Source organism: Megalopta genalis, unplaced genomic scaffold, assembly GCF_051020955.1.
Source record: "Megalopta genalis isolate 19385.01 unplaced genomic scaffold, iyMegGena1_principal scaffold0020, whole genome shotgun sequence".
Taxonomy (NCBI): Eukaryota; Metazoa; Arthropoda; class Insecta; order Hymenoptera; family Halictidae; genus Megalopta; species Megalopta genalis.
The window spans coordinates 4259366-4277852 of NW_027476090.1; the positions used below are offsets into that span (position 1 = coordinate 4259366).

Consider the following 18487-nt stretch of genomic DNA (forward strand, 5'->3'; position numbering starts at 1 on the left):
GTATTATACAAACAAGTATACATATATATTTAATATATATATATATTATTATAATATATTAATTATATTATATAATTAATAATATATATATATATATATATATTTACAGCATTTTTTCTTACAAGGATACAAAATGACCCTCCCTCAAGCAGCCCTTATATCTTCCGGTACCTTAAGTGTCCTAAGGTTAATTAATCATACATACCCTATTCTGTGTGCGAAATATAAAATAACGCACGTACCTCGTGAAAGTATTAGAACAGCATGTGACACTCGACTAACTGTTTATCCAATATTTCATATGCTTCCATTATATGTTAATTATCGATGCAATCGACGATATTTACGAAGGTTTTACATGGAAAAGAGAATTGTCCATTTTAATGAATGCGGACGACGAGGAAGCGGTCCGGCCAAAATGCGGATCGCGGAGCCGGCAAAATGGTGTACAGGCGAGTCCGAAGCTTGCGACAATCTCATAAAGCGCGGAAGACAGGGGATCGCTATCCGCCGAAAATGAAGGGAGACGGCCGGCTCGATTAATCATAATTTCGAGCCGGTTCGCCGGGACCGGGGGAATTAAAATGCAGAAAATAAGAAGCGCGGCTGACGGATAGAGCGAGACGGAGAAAGAGAGAGAGAGAGAGAGAGAGAGAGAATGGTGGACGGAGGCTGGTAGCAATTTCGTGGTATTATTTACATCGGCCGTGCGGGACGCGGTGGTCAGCCGAGTGGTCACCGAGCGCTTTATACCTGATCAGCGACACGGCTGTATAGGCGGAACGTACCTGTATACATTTCACCTTTTCGTAGGTAAATGCGCGCGGGCTGCAGGAGCGCGCGCGACTCTGCCCGGCCGTCGCATAAAGCCCGGATTTTATTACAAGAGGATTCAAATTCCGCGCACACGGCGAGCCCCCACGGCGCGGACGGTGAGCCCGTGCGCGCGGAGAAACGAGAGAAAAGACCATAGGAATATAAAAAATGCCGGTCGGACCCCGTGAATCCTCCCGCGGCGTAAACCCATAAACCACTCGCGTATTCTATTTCTCGCGGATACAAAAATTTCGGGCTCTTTCTCTCTCTCTTTTTCTCTCTTTTGATCTCTCTCTCTCTCTCTCTCTCTCTCTCTCTCTCTGTCTCTTTCTTTCTCTCTATTTTTCCTCGGTACACCTTTCCAGATTTCTCCTTCGACCGTTTCGTTCTCGCGACGATTGCATTGCTCCCGAGTACGTTTAAAGAAATTTGAGACCCGACTTTCTGTCGCGCGCATTTTATTACCGCGGTTTGGCGCGACACTTGCGGCATCCAATTAACAGGTATTCTGATGGAATCCGCAAGTAGCACGGTGATAAGAAGCGTCGGTTACCTTTGAGCTCAAAAGAACAGATAAGATACCGTTCGGTTAGCTTCTTAGGACTCTCAAAATTTCGGAGGCTTCGATTATAAGGATTGACAGTCATGACTCGAAAGTAGATTTCAGACCTTGGATTATTACAACATTAATTGAAAGATACTAAAACTACGCAATGATTACATGTACGAGTAGACGGATTTTATGTGTTTTTAGCAAAAATGGATAATCGAAGTATAGACAAATATAATCACTGAAAGAATTTATAATAAATACTGTTGCGTTCATCCACTGTACATAATTAAAAGAACGAATGTAACTTCTGTTTTATATAAGCGATAATGATAATTTTTATTTCGCATAAATACCCGCAGTCTGCGTATAATTCGTTTCCTCCATAAAATCTGCGGTCTAATCATAATAGCTGCTTCTTCGATCCGAGCCGATGTTTGCTCGACTATTGCCGCGCGTCATGAAAAATAAGGAAGATGTTGGAGCTGCTTAAACCGAATGGAACGCGTTATATCTTGTCCTGTATATTAGGCTGCGGATAAGTTAAAGTCGATATTGCGACGTATACGACTCGCTACGCGTTAAAGCAGTCGTACGCGGAGATTCTTGAATTCCGAAGATAGAAAACTATAGCCCGGGTTTCGCGGTCGCAAACGACGGGTTTTCTCGAGTTCTTGGCGGGGAAGAGGATCGAGAGACGAGGAACGGATGGAGAGCGGTGTACGTAACGTTTCCACATGCGTGGAGGTCGGAGATGTAGGGAAGAGATTTGATGGCGCGGAGATGGTAAACGGGACGCTTTAGGGCCATCCCGAGGACGAGCGGTCAATCTAAACGACCCCTTATCTGGCCCGCGAGCAGAGCCTCTCGGACAGCCTGTTTTCTCCGTCCGTGAAATCTGAATAAAAAGCGGTCGCACAGAGAGTGAAACGCGGAGATCGTCGAGATCCGGAGTAATGGTTTCCTTTTCCTCGGGCCACCGCCGCGATGGATGGCACGAGCGCGTTTTTAGACGTCTAAACAACCGCATTTGCCTCGGCAACGGCCTGGTTAGCGGCCGCGCTGTTTTATCGCCGCCACGTGCCCCTTAAATTCGGGCACGAGTCGCGCGAGTCGACGCTTTGGCTTGCACCTGCCACTTCGAATTCTTTCGTTTTCTCCCGAACTTCATTTGCCTCCAGTTGCACTACTTAATAAGACGCTGTTTCAAAGGGAAGGACAGGTTTCGTTGAGTAATTTTCATTCCTATTTGAGAAGGTCGGAGATCTATTTTGTACCGTGGACATGGATGTTTGTGGAACAACTACACAGTTTAGAAAATTATCGAGTAAAATAGGATTTGTCATTCTCATGTTCTCGATCTTAATATGTCCAAGATACTGTTCGAAAGAACGGCTTGTTCTCACTCTTTCTTGGAGCTCTTCGGAAGCTACGAATTAATGAAGAATTACTTTCCAACATAACTATAATACATTACCATACTAATGATAGTATGGAGACATACGGGGTTATATATTTTTTGTATCTCATTTTTGTATGTAGAATCAGCATCTTCCCGGTTGTACCACCAGTTACTGGCCGCGTGAGTTTTGGAAGCGAGTTTTCGTCGGCTCCGTTTCGTGAACTCTTTGGGGCACAGGATTTCAGAAAATAAAATCAAATAAAATCGATATATTTTTATTAACATAATATAAAACATAAGAAAATAATAATAATTCAATTCAATTTGTTGTTGTAGGGTGGGACTCGAATAGTCTATTGCAATATTTCATGTTCCACCATGCATTACCGTGCATCGAAAAGATGCGACATTTTTAATCCTGCCGTGGCCCAAACGGTCGAACGAATTGCTTGGGGTTCATGGACCCGTCGAGGAACCTCTCGAACGACACAGATCTCAGGCTTGTCCCATCAAAATCAAGCTGGAACAAGCCAATAAAGGACGTTGGGTATCCCATCCCGGCCGTTTCGGCCGCGTCCCCCCATATTCAGGCTATCGAATCGGGGCGAACGAAGTCGCCGTGACGCGTTGATGAAGCTCCCGAAACACGGCGGCTCGCCTCTTCCGCCGTGTCAGGAGTCGCGTTAACGCTCGCGCGAAATTCGGCGGATCGTTATTTTCCCGTTTGCCAAGGTGGTGCGTCTGGTCCCAGGATTGCCGGCAGGAGTGGGAGCAGGGTGCGCGGGGGCGAGAGGGAGTGACTCGGCAGTTTATAACGGCGTCAGCAGTTGCTACATATAGTGGCTCCGGTGCCGGAGTTTAAGAGACTGTTACAAGCTGACGCCTTCGCCGGGGCCGACGGAGATGGGGTGAAAATCAGGCTATAAGGGGGTGGACGCGGAGAGCACAGAAAGGGGAGGAAAGTCGAGGAGACGGGGCGCTGCCGCGCAACCTGGGTATCAACCCTCGACCCTGCGACGAGACGAGTCTGACCCCGAGGACGAGGTAGCCGGTGACAATCGGCTCGAGGCACCCACCACCCCGTTACGGGGGTGGGCTTGCGACAGCTGCGGACCCAATAACTTGTTCTCGCGGATCCGGTCGCCTCGGCCTTCCAAGGGTTCCGAACGGAGGCAACGTGGCCCGATGTCCGCACCCGCGCCATTACGATACCGATGTCTGCAGACGTCCACTCTACTCGAATTAGTTGACTCGGGATAATCGACGCCTAATGCCGCGCTTTCCTTATCGCTGCGATCTTCGCACTGTCCCACAGTGTTTTCAGGGCCTTCCCTCGATTAACCTCTTGACATACAACGACGTGTTGGAGGCACATTTCATGTGCCACCGTAGGCTTTGACGAGTCTAACTCATCGAGAGCTGGTTTTACTCGGTTGTTCCACTCGCGCGTCGATACTGATTTGTTTACAATAATCGAGATGCCCCACCCTCCCACCTTTTCGACAGCACCGATAACAAATCCATCTGTCGGTAATCCATATTTGAAAATAAAGCATTCTCTTTCTTAGCTTGCACGTAACTGTTCGGCGGAGTCAAATTAAATAGTATTTTTCGGACGCAACAAACTCCCTTTTATTTGTATGTCAAGAGATTAACTATGATGGCTGATGGCGGTCTCATCGTTCTCACTGATGTGAACTTCTATTTGGGCAATCGGATCTGCTCCATAAGAAACGAAATTTAATACGGTTTTTATTTTGTTTTATTTTGTTTTATTATGTTTTTTTTCCTCACGGACTCTACTTGAATGCTAACTGGAATTGAAACATGCTCGAGACAAGTTGCAGACTGACTAAAATTTGGACAAATTCTGGAGCAGTAATGTTTATTGACAAATTCGTAGATCGGTGATCCTATGTCCTATCTGGTATTTGTTCTGAATTCCTTTTCTAATTAGTTAGGTGTCCTCGTAATTAGGTACGCCGTCAACGAATGTTCACGAAGACCTTGCAAAGATTACAAATTCCACGCAGCCTGGACACGAACCTGTAAATTACATTGACCCGAAATTGACGTACCACTAAAGGAACAATACATTGAAAAATATGCTTTGAAAGAGTACATTCAATTATTGTGTTGAACAAAGGCGACAAGCGATGGTTTGGCACCAGTAATTAATTATTAGAAAACAGCGTCGCTATAAAATCAAACAACGAGCACATCGGCCGCCGTTCCGAATCCACGATCGCATTAATATCACTACCAAAACAAAGACCGTTCTCCTTCATAACACTCGATCACGCCGGCACCGAAAGCACGCGTGAGCACCCATAAAGCATAAATCGCGGGACAGAGCGCGTCGTGGGCACACTTAGCATCGCGTACCAGCGTAGGCTATTCAGCGAAATCTTTTCAATCAACCTGGGTCGATCGCCTGGTCCCTATCCAGAGAGAAAGCGAGAGAGAGAGAGAGAGAGAGGAAGAGAGGGAGAGAGAGATGGAGGAGTTAGTTCCTGCAGCCTCGATGGAAAAAGCCGGAAAATAGAAAAGCCGTTGAAAATAAAAATACAAAATACTGCGCGCCGGTAAAAATCGGAAAAGAGCGGCGAAAATCGTGGAATTGGGCTGCATCGGACGTCGAACGTTTTTCCCCGGATCCTTTTATTGGCGGGATCGTCGAACCGCCCATCAACATCAGCGCGAAACGACGCGCCGGCGCTATCGCGCTTCGGAACACGATTTAGTGGCGACCCCGGCAAAACAATTATATAAATTCCAGAGAGGGTTGGCGGCCCGGGGCCGGGGCCGGCCTGCGGGGTTGGGTGCGCTCTCTCGCCACGGAGGTCGGAATTTTCGGAAAAACCGTTGCACCGGGGCCATAGATTAAACGCAGCCGAGCTGCACACGTCGAGCGGGCCGCGTCGATGCGACGCAGCCGCGCGGCTGCGGCGGGAGCTATCAGTGACACGTCGCGTGTTAAATCGCTTTGTTGACACACATAACCTGTCTACGCGTATCCGATACGCGCGATCGCCGAGCCGAGCTGCTCTCTCTCTCTCTCTCTCTCTCTCTCTCTCTCTCTCTCTTTCTCTCGCGTGCGCGCGGACTGTCGCTCTCTCTGCGCCTATAGCTTGGCCCTCCAGCTACGAGAAATTCCCAGCGATCGAGTTGCGCATTTTTTTCTTCCAAATGCTCACACGCTCTATTAGCCCCCTTTTTCGACCTCTTCTCTGTGTCAGGTACGGTCGTGGTTTATCAACCCTTTGACCACCTTTTTGGCCGGGCGAAAAGTCGCCGAACAGGGATTTATTAGCTTCTTAACACGTTGCCTGTTGGGCAGCCGTGACTGTAATTAGTTTTCTCAGCAAGGTTACAGTGGTCATCGATGACTAGGATGTTATTTGTTTCGATTAATCCTAGGGCACTTTTGGTATTTGAACGTTTAAGCTATGCTTAAGGGAGAGTCATTTTTTGTACCTATATACGAAAAAGTGCTATAAATATTATTTTTTTTGCTCGAAGTATATTTATTTATGTTAAATTGTACATTTGGTTGATACCATTAATGCAAAAATAAAATGTACTCATTAAAGTCATTCAAGATCGAAATAAACGTCTATGCATTTCCCGTTTGATGCAATCGATACACAAGATGTTTATTTCGCATACAGATCCGCATAAGCGTCGCAATAACGATCAAGTGAAACTATCGAATGTAATTAGGCTAGAAAAAATGGCGCCGATATTTCCCCGGGGAAATAAGAACACGGACACGGAACGAGCAACGGAACAGTCGAGTAACTGTTGAATCAACTAAAAGCGTCGTAATAACGATCGGGAAGAGCCGATGAACGTAATTAGGCAAGAAATAACGGCGTCGATATTTCCCCAGGATATCTACGAAACAATCGAAGAAGAAGCGTGCGCGTTTTTCATTATCCTACGGCGAGTATCGCCGTTAAACAGATCATAAAGTACCGATAAAATCGGAGGGCGGGTGGCGAGCCGCGGATACAAATTTTCGATGCGGCCGGGCGCGATCGGTCCAACCCCTAAAATTCGAGTCACGCGGGGGTGGCGCTGCGATTTTGCCGGCAACGCCGCCAGGAAACCCGATTACACGCTGGAAGGATGCTCACGGTCTACAGTGCTCATTGAATTTGTCGAACTAGAATTATGTATCGCTGGTAGGAGGAACAGTGGCCGAAGTGAGCCGAGCAGGGGATGGGGCATTGAAGATTCGGGGTCCCGTTGCGAACCGATCGCTCGAATACATTACAATGAAATCACGATCGCGAACGAAACAAGGATGAAACGAGCCAGAAGATGACAAAGGAGGAAGAAAGGGAGCGTTGAAAGAGTGGGACGAAGAGAGTGGAGAGAGAGAGAGATGAGCGCTGCGCGAATCGAACAAGCATTATATTCGGATAAAATGATTTTATCGATCGTGAATGTAGCGCTGGCCATCTCCGGCTTATGAGCGTCGGAATTTATAACCGAGCCTTTGCCTATAGTCTGCGTTCACGTGAAACCAAACCTGTTTCCTATGACAAGATAACGTTGGCCCGAAAACGGAGTTACCATTGTTTATCTTTAGAAATATATCCTGCGTCTGAATTTTCGATCTTTCAAGAAGGAACAGTTCTTAAAAAAGCTATACTTATTTATAAATAACCTAATCGATATAATCGGTTTAGCAATACTTTTAATTTACCGAAGCTGTTAATAATAATAGCTAATAATAAGCTGGGAATAAAAATATCCTTCGGCTAAGCTTCGCGGCTTTCGCGTGTAAAATTGTGAAGTTTTCAGAACGATCCGTCCAACTATAGTATCGACGCTTCAGATTATCTATATTCGTATAAAAGCTATATTAAAGTCTTCTCGTGAACGCTGGTCGTGTTATCGAAAGACAGCCGGGATTAACGATCGTACAAAAATCGGTGTAGTCGACAGGATATTTTTGTTCGTTGGATCAGAAAAGTTCCGCGGAAGCGCACGGTTTACACGCAGCACCGACACCCCATTCGATTCATTTTGTAATGGGCAATGATCACAGTGACGCCTCTGCGATCCCCGCTAATGCGAAAGCTCGCCGTTCGCGTCGCATTAGTTCGCGGTTCTCTGTACAGCGAGGAAATTGATTACCAATACCGAGCCGCGGCCTGACTCCCGCGTTCTCGTGTCCGTGCAGTAATGATGTTTTGATGCGAGCACCCCGGTGCACCGCACGTATCGACTGCAGTTAACTAATGGAAGCTCTCCGATAATTGCGAGCGCCGACGGAGAGTAAATGTTGCCAGCGCGACAGTAATCATCGTTACTGGTGTTTCTGGTGCGCGGGAAACGAATCCGCCGCCATGTCGTTCCGAGAGGGTGTCAATGGCGGACCTCGATCGAGCGACCATTGACTCGAACGCCGTGAAAATGATCTTCCACCTCTACCGACATCGATATCTCTCGATATCATGCTACTCGCCCCAACTATTCGTACGTAAATTCGATTTTCTCTTCCTCCGACTCATTCGATTCATCGCGATTGCTAAACTGTGGATCGTTATGAAAACATTTTTGAGACTCGTTCCAAGATAACACGTTTGATAATTCGATTTCTTTCGCAGCTACGCCGATTAGCGCTCGATACGATACTTGATACAGTACTCGATATAATATTTCAATGTTTAAACAGAGTAATGATAAAGGGGTGATATTTTATTTCGATTTAATACATTGGCTGTCGCGTCGACAACTTGTAAAATTCCATCGCATTGAAATATTTCATGTAGTCTGGTGAAAATTGAAAGTAAATTGATATCAATTACGTCTCCCAATATTCCGACATTCTTCGGATCCTAATGGAATTAGGAAAGCACGATAGATTCGTGACGTCGACATGGGTGATACGTCAGTCAAACTGTTAAATGACGCAAATGACATACAGATTTAATAGATCACGTTCGAAATCTTCGTAACGAGTCCGAGTTAACCGGGTTAAATGTCGTCTGTTGCATTTGGACTTGCTTCAGCAAATTACAAGAGAATTATTCGATCTCGATTCTCAACACTTTTATCTCTCCGAATAAAAATGATATCCCGCGGAACGATTCCCACTGTGTCACCACGTTGTGGTTCCTTTATCATTCAGCAAGATACTCAATTCCCGCGATTCAGCCATTTCCCGCAAGAATCCACGCGGCAAACGACCCCCCCCCCCCCGCACCCCCGGTCATTCGATCTCCACTCGATCCGAAGCGTTTCGAAAAACCATATAAATCGAATCCACGCAGAGAGCGTGCGTATAAGCAAATTCAGGCATTATTCATGTATGCGCTTCGGAGCGCACTAAATTTCGTTACGGCGCCGGAAGGTCATGCGGGAGACACCCCCGTCGTAACTCCGGCTTTTATGCCTTTTTTCGTGGCAGAACCCTGTCATATGTTCTTGCCTCCCACACCACCTCCTCACCCCGTCACCATAAAAAGTAACGACGAGCCCCGGACCCGACCGCCATGAGTATCAGCGATTTGTCAATCGCGCCGAAACGTTTCCGGACCTGTCCTCTCGAGCGATCCACGCGACAAGTAGGTTAACAGAGTTGCTGACCGAAATTTTGTAGGGGTTGGAACGACCTGTGAATGAAAACGGAAATTCGATTTTGATCGATACTGCGGATTTTCAAATATTCAACTGAGATTCGAAGGAGTGCCGAAGAGGCAAAGTTTCTTAGTTGATTTATTACCTTTGTAATACGAACCACGATATATCGTTTTTAGACCACTTTTTTGGTCGCAACTAAAAATGTTTATCTATTTTGCTGAAACTTGCTTTCACTTGCACGCACGCAAATACAGGGACAAATGTGATCCAACAGTGCTGTGAGGAGCAACGTTGTTTATTGTAATATGTAGTTACTTATTTACAGGAAGAATATTTAGATCGAGAATATAAGATTTAGATCGAAATTACTTAATTTTGTATTGCAAACAAAATGATAAGGGGAAGGATTAACAAAATGGTGAACAAAAGAAACAATATATGATATTGACGAAAAGCAAAACAAGATGCAGATTACAGAGAATATGCCTAAACAAGTGGTAAGAAGCGACAAATTAATTGCAGAGGATAAATGCTAAATATAAAACACCAGTACGATACGAATTTCGTAATCGCATTCGAGAATTGGGAACGATAATCGTCCAATCCGAGCAGAATTTTTGGAAATAATATCCCCGTCCGTTCACTCTCGCCGCCATCCCCGAAAACTGTTACTGTCTCCCGACGTCTCGGTGGACCGGCGAGAGGGTTTATTAAACCCGTTTATTAAATCGTCCTCGCGCGGACAGAAAGCGTCGTGTCGGGTTCCATGAAAAATTCAAATTCGGAATCGGAACGATGACGAGGCGACGAGGGCCGGTGTTAGCAACCCCTCGCGTGACGGGGCGCGTTTCGTCGGGTTTGTTTCACGCCGCGAAACCGAGATGCGCCCCCCCATCGGCTTCATAATCAAAACTGCATTAAAATCCTGAAAGCACGAGGAGGGCGCGGTGAAAAGTGTTTTGTCATTCAGGGGTGGTTCCTGCTCCACAATATGCTTCGGCCACCCTCGGGAAACGGGGGTGTCCGCGAGGGGGGGGGGGTGACGTTGGATCCCGCGCTGCATCGTAAACCGATAATTTTAGTGGGCCATTACGATAGCGCGCGATAATAAACCCATAAAAAGCGCATCTCAGCGAGCGACGGTTTTCCCGGTGAAAATAGAGCCCCGCGTTTAATTGCAGCCCGCGTAACTGGCTCCCGCGATTTTCGCCACCCCCACCTAGTCTCATTTTTAATCACGACGATAGAAAGCCGTGGTGACGTGCACCTGCAACCAGCGGATAAAACGCGCGCGCACTAGCGAGACATAGGAAAAACTTAATTTCCAGGAAAAACATGGCTCGTTCATTTGTATTAGTCGAGTGTACTTAACGTCGCTTCTAAATATTGCTCTCGAAGAATGAACTTCACACCATGCGTTAAGGCTAGGGTATTATAATTCAAATTTTCTATAATTTATTTCCATACATATACGAGACGACCATCTGTAACAGAGACGGCATAAAACCGATCGCACGAGTTATTTAGAATTACGAAAGAGAAGAAGTAAGAAAAAGACATTAATATAAATACAATAAAAAATAAAATACGGAACAAAGATAACAGCAACAGCGAAAATAAGAATAGATGTAAGGATGTATGAAAAAATAGGAGAATGACGAAAAGATTCGTAACAGTCCTGGATATTCTTAGATAGTCTTACACTGTCATTTTTTTACGAGATGAGTAGACTGCGGATCTTTATGCATTTATGGTAAAAATAGGACAATTTAAAACAGTGCGACGATCAAAAGGAATTAAGAGTGTCGATGCACTGACTCGAACTTATTAAATTTATTAACGAAAGAAAGAAACTGGTATTTTTGGATCCTATGTCCTGCAATTGATGTAGACAATTCTTATTTTGCATATAGATCCGCAGTCTATCGACGAGATCTTTATTTCTCAGTCATGTGGTCACTGGTTAAAAACTACATCGTACGGCTAGGTGGGAGTGCTCGACGACGCGTTATGTCATTCGCTGAAAAATTAACGCAGACCTCGCGCAACATCCTCGGGGAGGGTGGTCCATTTTAGTGGAGGGTCGACAAGGTCGTTTGCCAGCCGCCACCTCGACTGTAAAATTTTATCCTGTCCGTTTTCTGCGCGGCGGGGTTAAGTTTTCCGGTGGCGAAGATATTCGCTGGGTCCCGAGCAGAAAGAGAGGAAAGATTGGGCAGTTGCCACTGCCTCTGGCTCTCTCTCTCTCTCTCTCTCTCTCTCTCTCTCTCTCTCTCTCTCTCTGTTTGCTCGTCCCGTTCTCCTTTGGCCAGGGGCTGCGCGCCATTGTTCGGGCGATATTTCAGCCACGGGGTGGTTGCCAGCGAGGGTAGCGCGGGGGTGGGTCGACGGTAGTCAGCTGGCTGTGACACGCTGCCTACGCCGCCAAAGGGGAACCAGAGGCGTTTAGGAGTATCCGGGGGCTGGGAAGGGGCCCTCGGTTTATACAAGCAGGGATACTCTTTCATCCAACGATAGCCGAGGCCTTGACTTTGAAGGGAGCCGGTTGTTGCGATCCTCCTGCCGTTTATGTACTCGTTCGACTCGTTTCTGGATGACGGCTTGCTCTCTATACGTTCCGTCGACGGTACGTTCTCGATGTTCGTTGAGCTTCGGGGTTGTAACGGCCCGGCAAATTTGCAATTCGATGGTGTTTACGTTCGACGGCGCGTAAAGCTCATCTCGCGGAGAAAAGTCCTGTCTACGGAGTCACGCGTTTCTGACCGACGCTTCCTTATAATCGTTGTCGTACGTTTGAACAGCCCCGACTTCCTAACGTAGAGGCGATTCAGTACGGAAGAAGCGAATCTCTTGCTCCATGATTTCTCCTTTGTCGTTAATAATTTTCTACCGCAAGGCTCTGTAGATAAACGTCAGTTGGATTACACTCGTATTCGCTACATTCTGTAATTCCCGTGACGAACAACTGTGTGTTTAAATAAGAATTATCATATATGCTCCGGTCCGGTGGTAGTTCGCGAACTGTCCAAGTTCTTTCTAAAAAGAAGACGAAAATAGTGGAACAATATCCTCGAGTTCTTGGAATGTCTTTACAGTTTTCTAATTGCGATGTCTATGTTATTCTATGTTGCATACAAAGGGTTTTTACCCGTGAAATAAATCATGCGAGTCGCGAATGCCCGAGCTCTCAGAGAACGCATTCTCTTGCAACCGAACTAAAATCACAGCGTGAATCTTTGGATGTTATTAAATACTCCATGATTTGCAGAAAAGAAGGCAGCCAGACAAGCAGTTGTTATTTAGATCACGACCTCTTGTTCCGCCACGTTTGCTGCCGCGTTCACAATGATCCTGCCACAATATCTTCTCGAGACCAGTGTCTCCCTGTCGTCTTCGGATGTTCCACCCCAATCGACCCTGCGCATTACCATCGATATCGATACAGCCGTTGAACCGTGCCCAGGCGCGTTAATCGAACGCGAAGTCCCCGTCAGAGTCGCTCGGCTTCCGGCCGGGCTTCGTTTGCGTCCGAGCGGTGGAACGCGACCGGCTGCGGCGAGACTTTGATAATTATTATTCATAAGGCCGAGTGGAGCGACTGGTAGTCGTCCAGGAGCGAGCCCGAGCAAGAAAGATGCGCCCGCGAAACAAGAGAGGGGTTGCATCTGCCTCCGTTTCCTCCCTCTCTCTTTCTCTCTCCCGCTCTCGGCTGGCCCTCCCCGTCCCTCTGGAACATCGTGGTTCTCCGCGATGAGAAGGGGGTGTGCTCTCGAGTCAGTCGAGCAGAAACCCAATCACTTCCGGCGTCTGCGCCCATTAGGGCGCCGCGACGCTGACGTCGGCTGACGTACGCCCTTTCGCCTGTCTTCGTTTCGCCCCCGTTCGGTTCTACGCCGCCGAGCCCTCCCCTCGAGTCACCGTCCGCCCCCGCGTTGGACCTCTCCCAACCTCGAAATAGACCGCAGATCTATTGTTTGGAAAGCGCTCGCACGGAAGCTCCTTCACCGTGGCTAATGACGTATCGAGGATGCCGGCTCGCTCGCTCGCTCGCTTCTTGCCGCGTTTCGCTCCTACGACCGACAACACGCCGCCCCCTTTTTCCTCGTTGTTAGCGAGATAATAGGTCGTGCTCGGGTTTCCGGCTCTTGCTCCAGGCTGCCACCCTTCGACTGCTTTTCCAAAAATTTCCTGTTCACGCTTCTCGGTCGAACGATTTTATTACGCTGATTAAGCATCGATCGTCAGCTGATCGAACCATTCTCGGTTAATTGTTGAACACTTGTTAAAATTCTTTGTTCTGTCTTAACCGGTGCAACGGTTATACTTGTTTTACGCGCCCCGGTCTTCTCAGCATACAAAAAACAATCACCCGAGTAGAAAGACTATGAGCACACTGTAATATTCACGGATCGGTTCATACTTCGTCGATGCGTACTACATGAGATAAGACATGAATACAGTTACGTCTAACGCAATGTAATAGCTTTTTTTTTTAAGCTTGTGTACAAAGAGAATTTTCTTTGATAAATTTTGTATAGATCTATTTAATACTGGAACTGGTACGAGTCCTAAAATTCATGCTAATACGATTCGACGGAGAAGTTCGTTGAAAAATTTCTCGTGGAAACATTTTTATCATTTCGAAAGAAAACAAATCAGAAACCAGTCACTTCGGTTACAATCCGTCCGGTAGTTTTAGAGTTAATAGAATCGTTTACCGAAGGTAGCTGATCAGTTTCGTACAGCATATTCGAATACGATGGAACTAGCAGCAGGTGTATATTTTGTAATATATAAATTTGATACGCAATGAGAGATTCCAGGAAACTGTTTCAGTAGTATAGACTTGCGACTGGTCAGACACGATCCAATCCCAACCTCGTATCACTCGATTCAATGCTATTGTCAGAGAACATCGATAGCTTGACATGAATGATTTGCATGTATAATTATAGTATACACCCTGCGAGTTTAAATTAATAATTCCGTAATCTATGTTGATGTAATTGTTTGAACATGTTAGTTGCCCCGACTACCCGCAGATTTTATGCATTTATTAAGGATATCAGAATATTGGACTCTGATCAAAATTAATAGAAGAATTAAATAGTTTCTCGAAACTGCTGTAGAAAGCTTCGAACCGTTATGTTTCTGATACGAAATTAAATAAATTATTTGAGCGTGACAAGAAAATTCTACTTTAATAAACCAGCGAAAGCACTCTGCATCCTTTTTCACCTATTCCTCACCAGAGTTCTTGTGGTTTAACGAACTCTTTAAAATTTCTTCGAGGAGTCATTTGACATTGGCAATATTTAACGCGATCGCTGGATGAAGAGCAACGTGACTTTGACGTGGACGCAAGCAGGATCGATAGGACGAGTTCTGATTGGCCGCAGTCCCGCGCACCTGTAGCCCTCTTTCTCCCGTGCATTTCGCTCGGCCACTTCGTCAAATTAACATACACGATTCGGCCGGAAATTACGTCCGACAATTACCGACCTTACACCGATGAAATATCGACGGTGCCGCCCCGGCCGGCCAAATTGAGATGAACGATACATCGACGTACGTACGCGCGTTCTGACCGAGCTTTCGACCTTATCGCGGCGATCGCCTAATGCCTGCTACCCGTGATCCACTGATCTACATAATGAGTCATGAATACGTCTGGCCTACCTGACTCGAATCGTTATCTCTGATTACCCGAATAGATTCCTCGCTACCAACGCTGGACAGAGATTTACATAGTTCGCGGAACTAAATGACTGAGCCTCCATTTAGATTATCTGCTGACGCCGACCCTTCACTGTTCCGACTTCTTCCTCTGGAACAAGTTGTTTCCCGAGTTCTAACGATTCTCCCAAAAGATATTTACCGAACTATTCACTGAATAAGAGATCGCGACCATTTGTACTTTTCTCTCATTTTCTTTTTCTCTACAAAATATGTAAAAGTACCTGACACGCGCAATGATAAGGAGCTTTTAATTGACCATTTCAAAGAAACGATCGAACCAAGTTACTGGAAATAGCTCGATATCTTATGGATAAGCTTCTAAAATTTCAGAATCGCTCACAACCTTTCCGACGCTTTAATACCTCAAATGAAATATGCAATCCTTTCATGAAGAATTTACGACGATTCCAATTGATCATAAATGTCTAGCTTGTGCATCAAGGAAGCACCCGATCGTTTCCTTTTGAAATAAGAAGGAAGTCTTCGCTTCCCCGCGTCCGACTTCGCAATGAATTGAAACTTCTATTTGTAAGGTGTCCTATGCTTTATTAATTATGGCCATTTCCTTTGTTCCAGGTTCATCAACGCGAGGCGTAGAATCGTCCAGCCGATGATCGACCAGAGCAATCGAGCCGGTAAGACGAGCCCCATTCTGTCAACAGATCCTTACACACACACATACAACACCGAAGACGCGTATAATTTCATGTCACCTGTGCCGGGCATGCATCACGGATACGTTTATCCGGCTTATCACGAGGGTTACACACCCGGTCCTTATCGCTTGACGTAGATCGATGTGCACGTCGAAACGAAGGAACACTAGCGGTCCAGATAGGGCCGCTCGTCGAATCGGCATAATTGTCCTCGATTAAGCGAACTTCCATTCACCGGAGAACATTGTACCTCCTTCCTCTTGTATACGTTTCACCGAACATTAGGCACCCGTAGATTTTGTGTAGAATCGTCTCTATCGTTTACTATATACTTCTACAATCTTTTAACCTTTTGCAACGTTTATGCGATTATAATCGTGTTTTGTTAACTTTCTTCATTAATTCCAAGAATCTTTTAAATATACATATATAGTGACCCACATTAATATTAGGACACTTTTCGAAACGCAATAACATTTTCTCTCTCTCTCAAAACTACGATAAACAATTTCAAATCTTTTTTAGAGTATTGTTCAGCATACTACGTTTGACTTATTATAGTTATCATCATTTTAGTATAGGTAGTATAGATTACAGATTTTTATTTGTTTATTGACTATATCAATTATACAAATAGGATCGGTTTTGTTCATTTTAAGTATTCGTTTGACTCATAGTTATCATTATTTTACGTATAGATCACGGATTTTTATTTGTTTATCGACTATATTAATTTTACAAATACGGATAGTTTTATTCATTTTAGGTATTCGTTTGACTTATAGTTATAATTATTTTACGTTTAGTTTGGAGACTTTTATTTGTTTATTCACTATATCAATTTTACTAATAGGAACAGTTTTATTCATTTTAAGTATTCGCTTGACTCATAGTTATGATCATTTTACGTATAAATTGCAGATTTTTATTTGTTTATTCACTACATCAATTTTACTAATAGGAACAGTTTTATTCATTTTAAGAATTCGTTCGATTCATAGTTATAATCATTTTACGTATAGATTGCAGATTTTTATTTGTTTTAACAATCTTTTATGTAGAGAGAAAAATTTGTTTCCACATCTTTAGTATAACACCTTTTACTATTTTGTGAAAGAGCTAATGCGATAATCATTAGTTTAGGTCATTGAATTAATCCTTTTATAGTTTAGACGTCTATTGTTCTCTAGATATATATATATAGGCAAATCATGTACTTGGTTAGAGTCTGAATCCCGTTAGATGTAAGAATTTCGCGAGAATGGAAATTTTTGAAACTGGTAATCACGTCGCCTGTCAGTTCGATTTATCACGGAAGAATTGATCGCGACGTGTTGCCCGCGCAATTCATGTAACGGGTGCTTTGGAAATAATCGCGTTGCCAAGCGCCGCAATCTCCTTCATCATTTATCAATAAACGAATCACTGGAATAATACGAAATCGTTGCCCGTTCCTTCGGCGAACGCCGATTACCCTGGTCTCGCTTAAGTTCGTTCTCTGAGTTGTGGCAATTGGACCTAACACTAGAAATAGATATCTACATTCATAAATACTAATAAATCATTCGGCACATCTGATAAATTCAGCGCCTGTCGATTCGAGAATAAGGTAAAGAAAATTCAAGTAACTTTTGTTAACATTCGTTAATAACGATAGATCTCGGCCAGATTTCATCTGCGTTTTTGAAATGCTAATTATAGAATCAAGTATTAATCAAGTATTAAACATTAAGTTTAGAATCAAGTATTTCGTGGCTCGAAATATTAATCTTGAACTGTAGAGAAATATCTCGACGTTGAATAACGTAGCAATCGGAGTTCTGAGAACAGAAATTGTCATCCAATAATACGGTACACCATAATAGATACATAGTTTCTATTTCTGTCTTTGAATCCGAGATAGCCTAGACGTACCAGAGATGGCGGGGATGACTTCTTGGTACGCGGGTTCCGTTACAATTATTTCGGGCTAAATAAAAACCGCGGTATCGGCGACCGGTTGTCCGTCGGAACAAAATAGGGGTGGCCGCGTTACAACACACCTAAAACCACCCGACCAATTTAACGCTACACGCGGGCGGGGGTGGAGTTCAGCCACCAAAAAAGCAAACAGGAGGGAAGAAAAGGCAACCCCCGGCGTATCCGGGCCGTGTAATCTGTAAAGACGTCGCGTTTACGAGGAGGGAATCACTTCGTTTGCAGTAAAAGGCGACAACAACGGTTACCTAGTCGGGGTTAGGGGCTGAAAGTAGCGTTGCTCTCTCGGCCGGCCCTCTCTTCGGGGGCTCAAGGGTTCGCTTGCGATTCGGATGATGGCGGGAGGGCTGTTTCGTGAAGGCTCCGGGTGGCCAGAGGTGGATAACGTTCCGGATAACGTTCGGATAACGGCGGGATAATTGGCGCTGGTGATCAGACCGAGTTTTACGAGCCGGCAACACACCCCCGCCGCCACCCTCCTCCCCACGGACACTGTCTTTTTCGGGGTTTCTTTGTTTCCACGGAACCGGAGGCTGGCTCGCGATGGGGTGGTCCGGTTAAACGGTCGAAACGGGCCGCGGCCAGGGCTCGCATTTTTACGAGCGGCTCCCTCATAAACACTCACTGAGTTACGGGTAGTTTGCTACGGCCAAGCCGAGCTTTAGGGGCGCTTTTCTCGACGGTCCGACAGAATATTTTGTTCTCCGGCCGGTCCAGAAATCACTTGCCCGTTACGCATCCGAAAACGAT

General features: G+C 45.3%; 1 protein-coding gene across 4 annotated transcripts in view; it reads left to right on the forward strand.

Annotated features, from left to right (window-relative positions):
* hth (Meis homeobox homothorax) overlaps positions 1 to 18487 on the forward strand; it is a 666356-nt gene that overhangs the window by 613328 nt on the left and 34541 nt on the right. For all 4 annotated transcript variants that reach the window (XM_033482431.2, XM_033482432.2, XM_033482434.2 and 1 more), the window contains one exon: positions 15681 to 15739. In XM_033482431.2, the coding sequence (XP_033338322.1) occupies positions 15681 to 15739 (59 nt within the window). The remainder of the gene's footprint in view (positions 1 to 15680; positions 15740 to 18487) is intronic.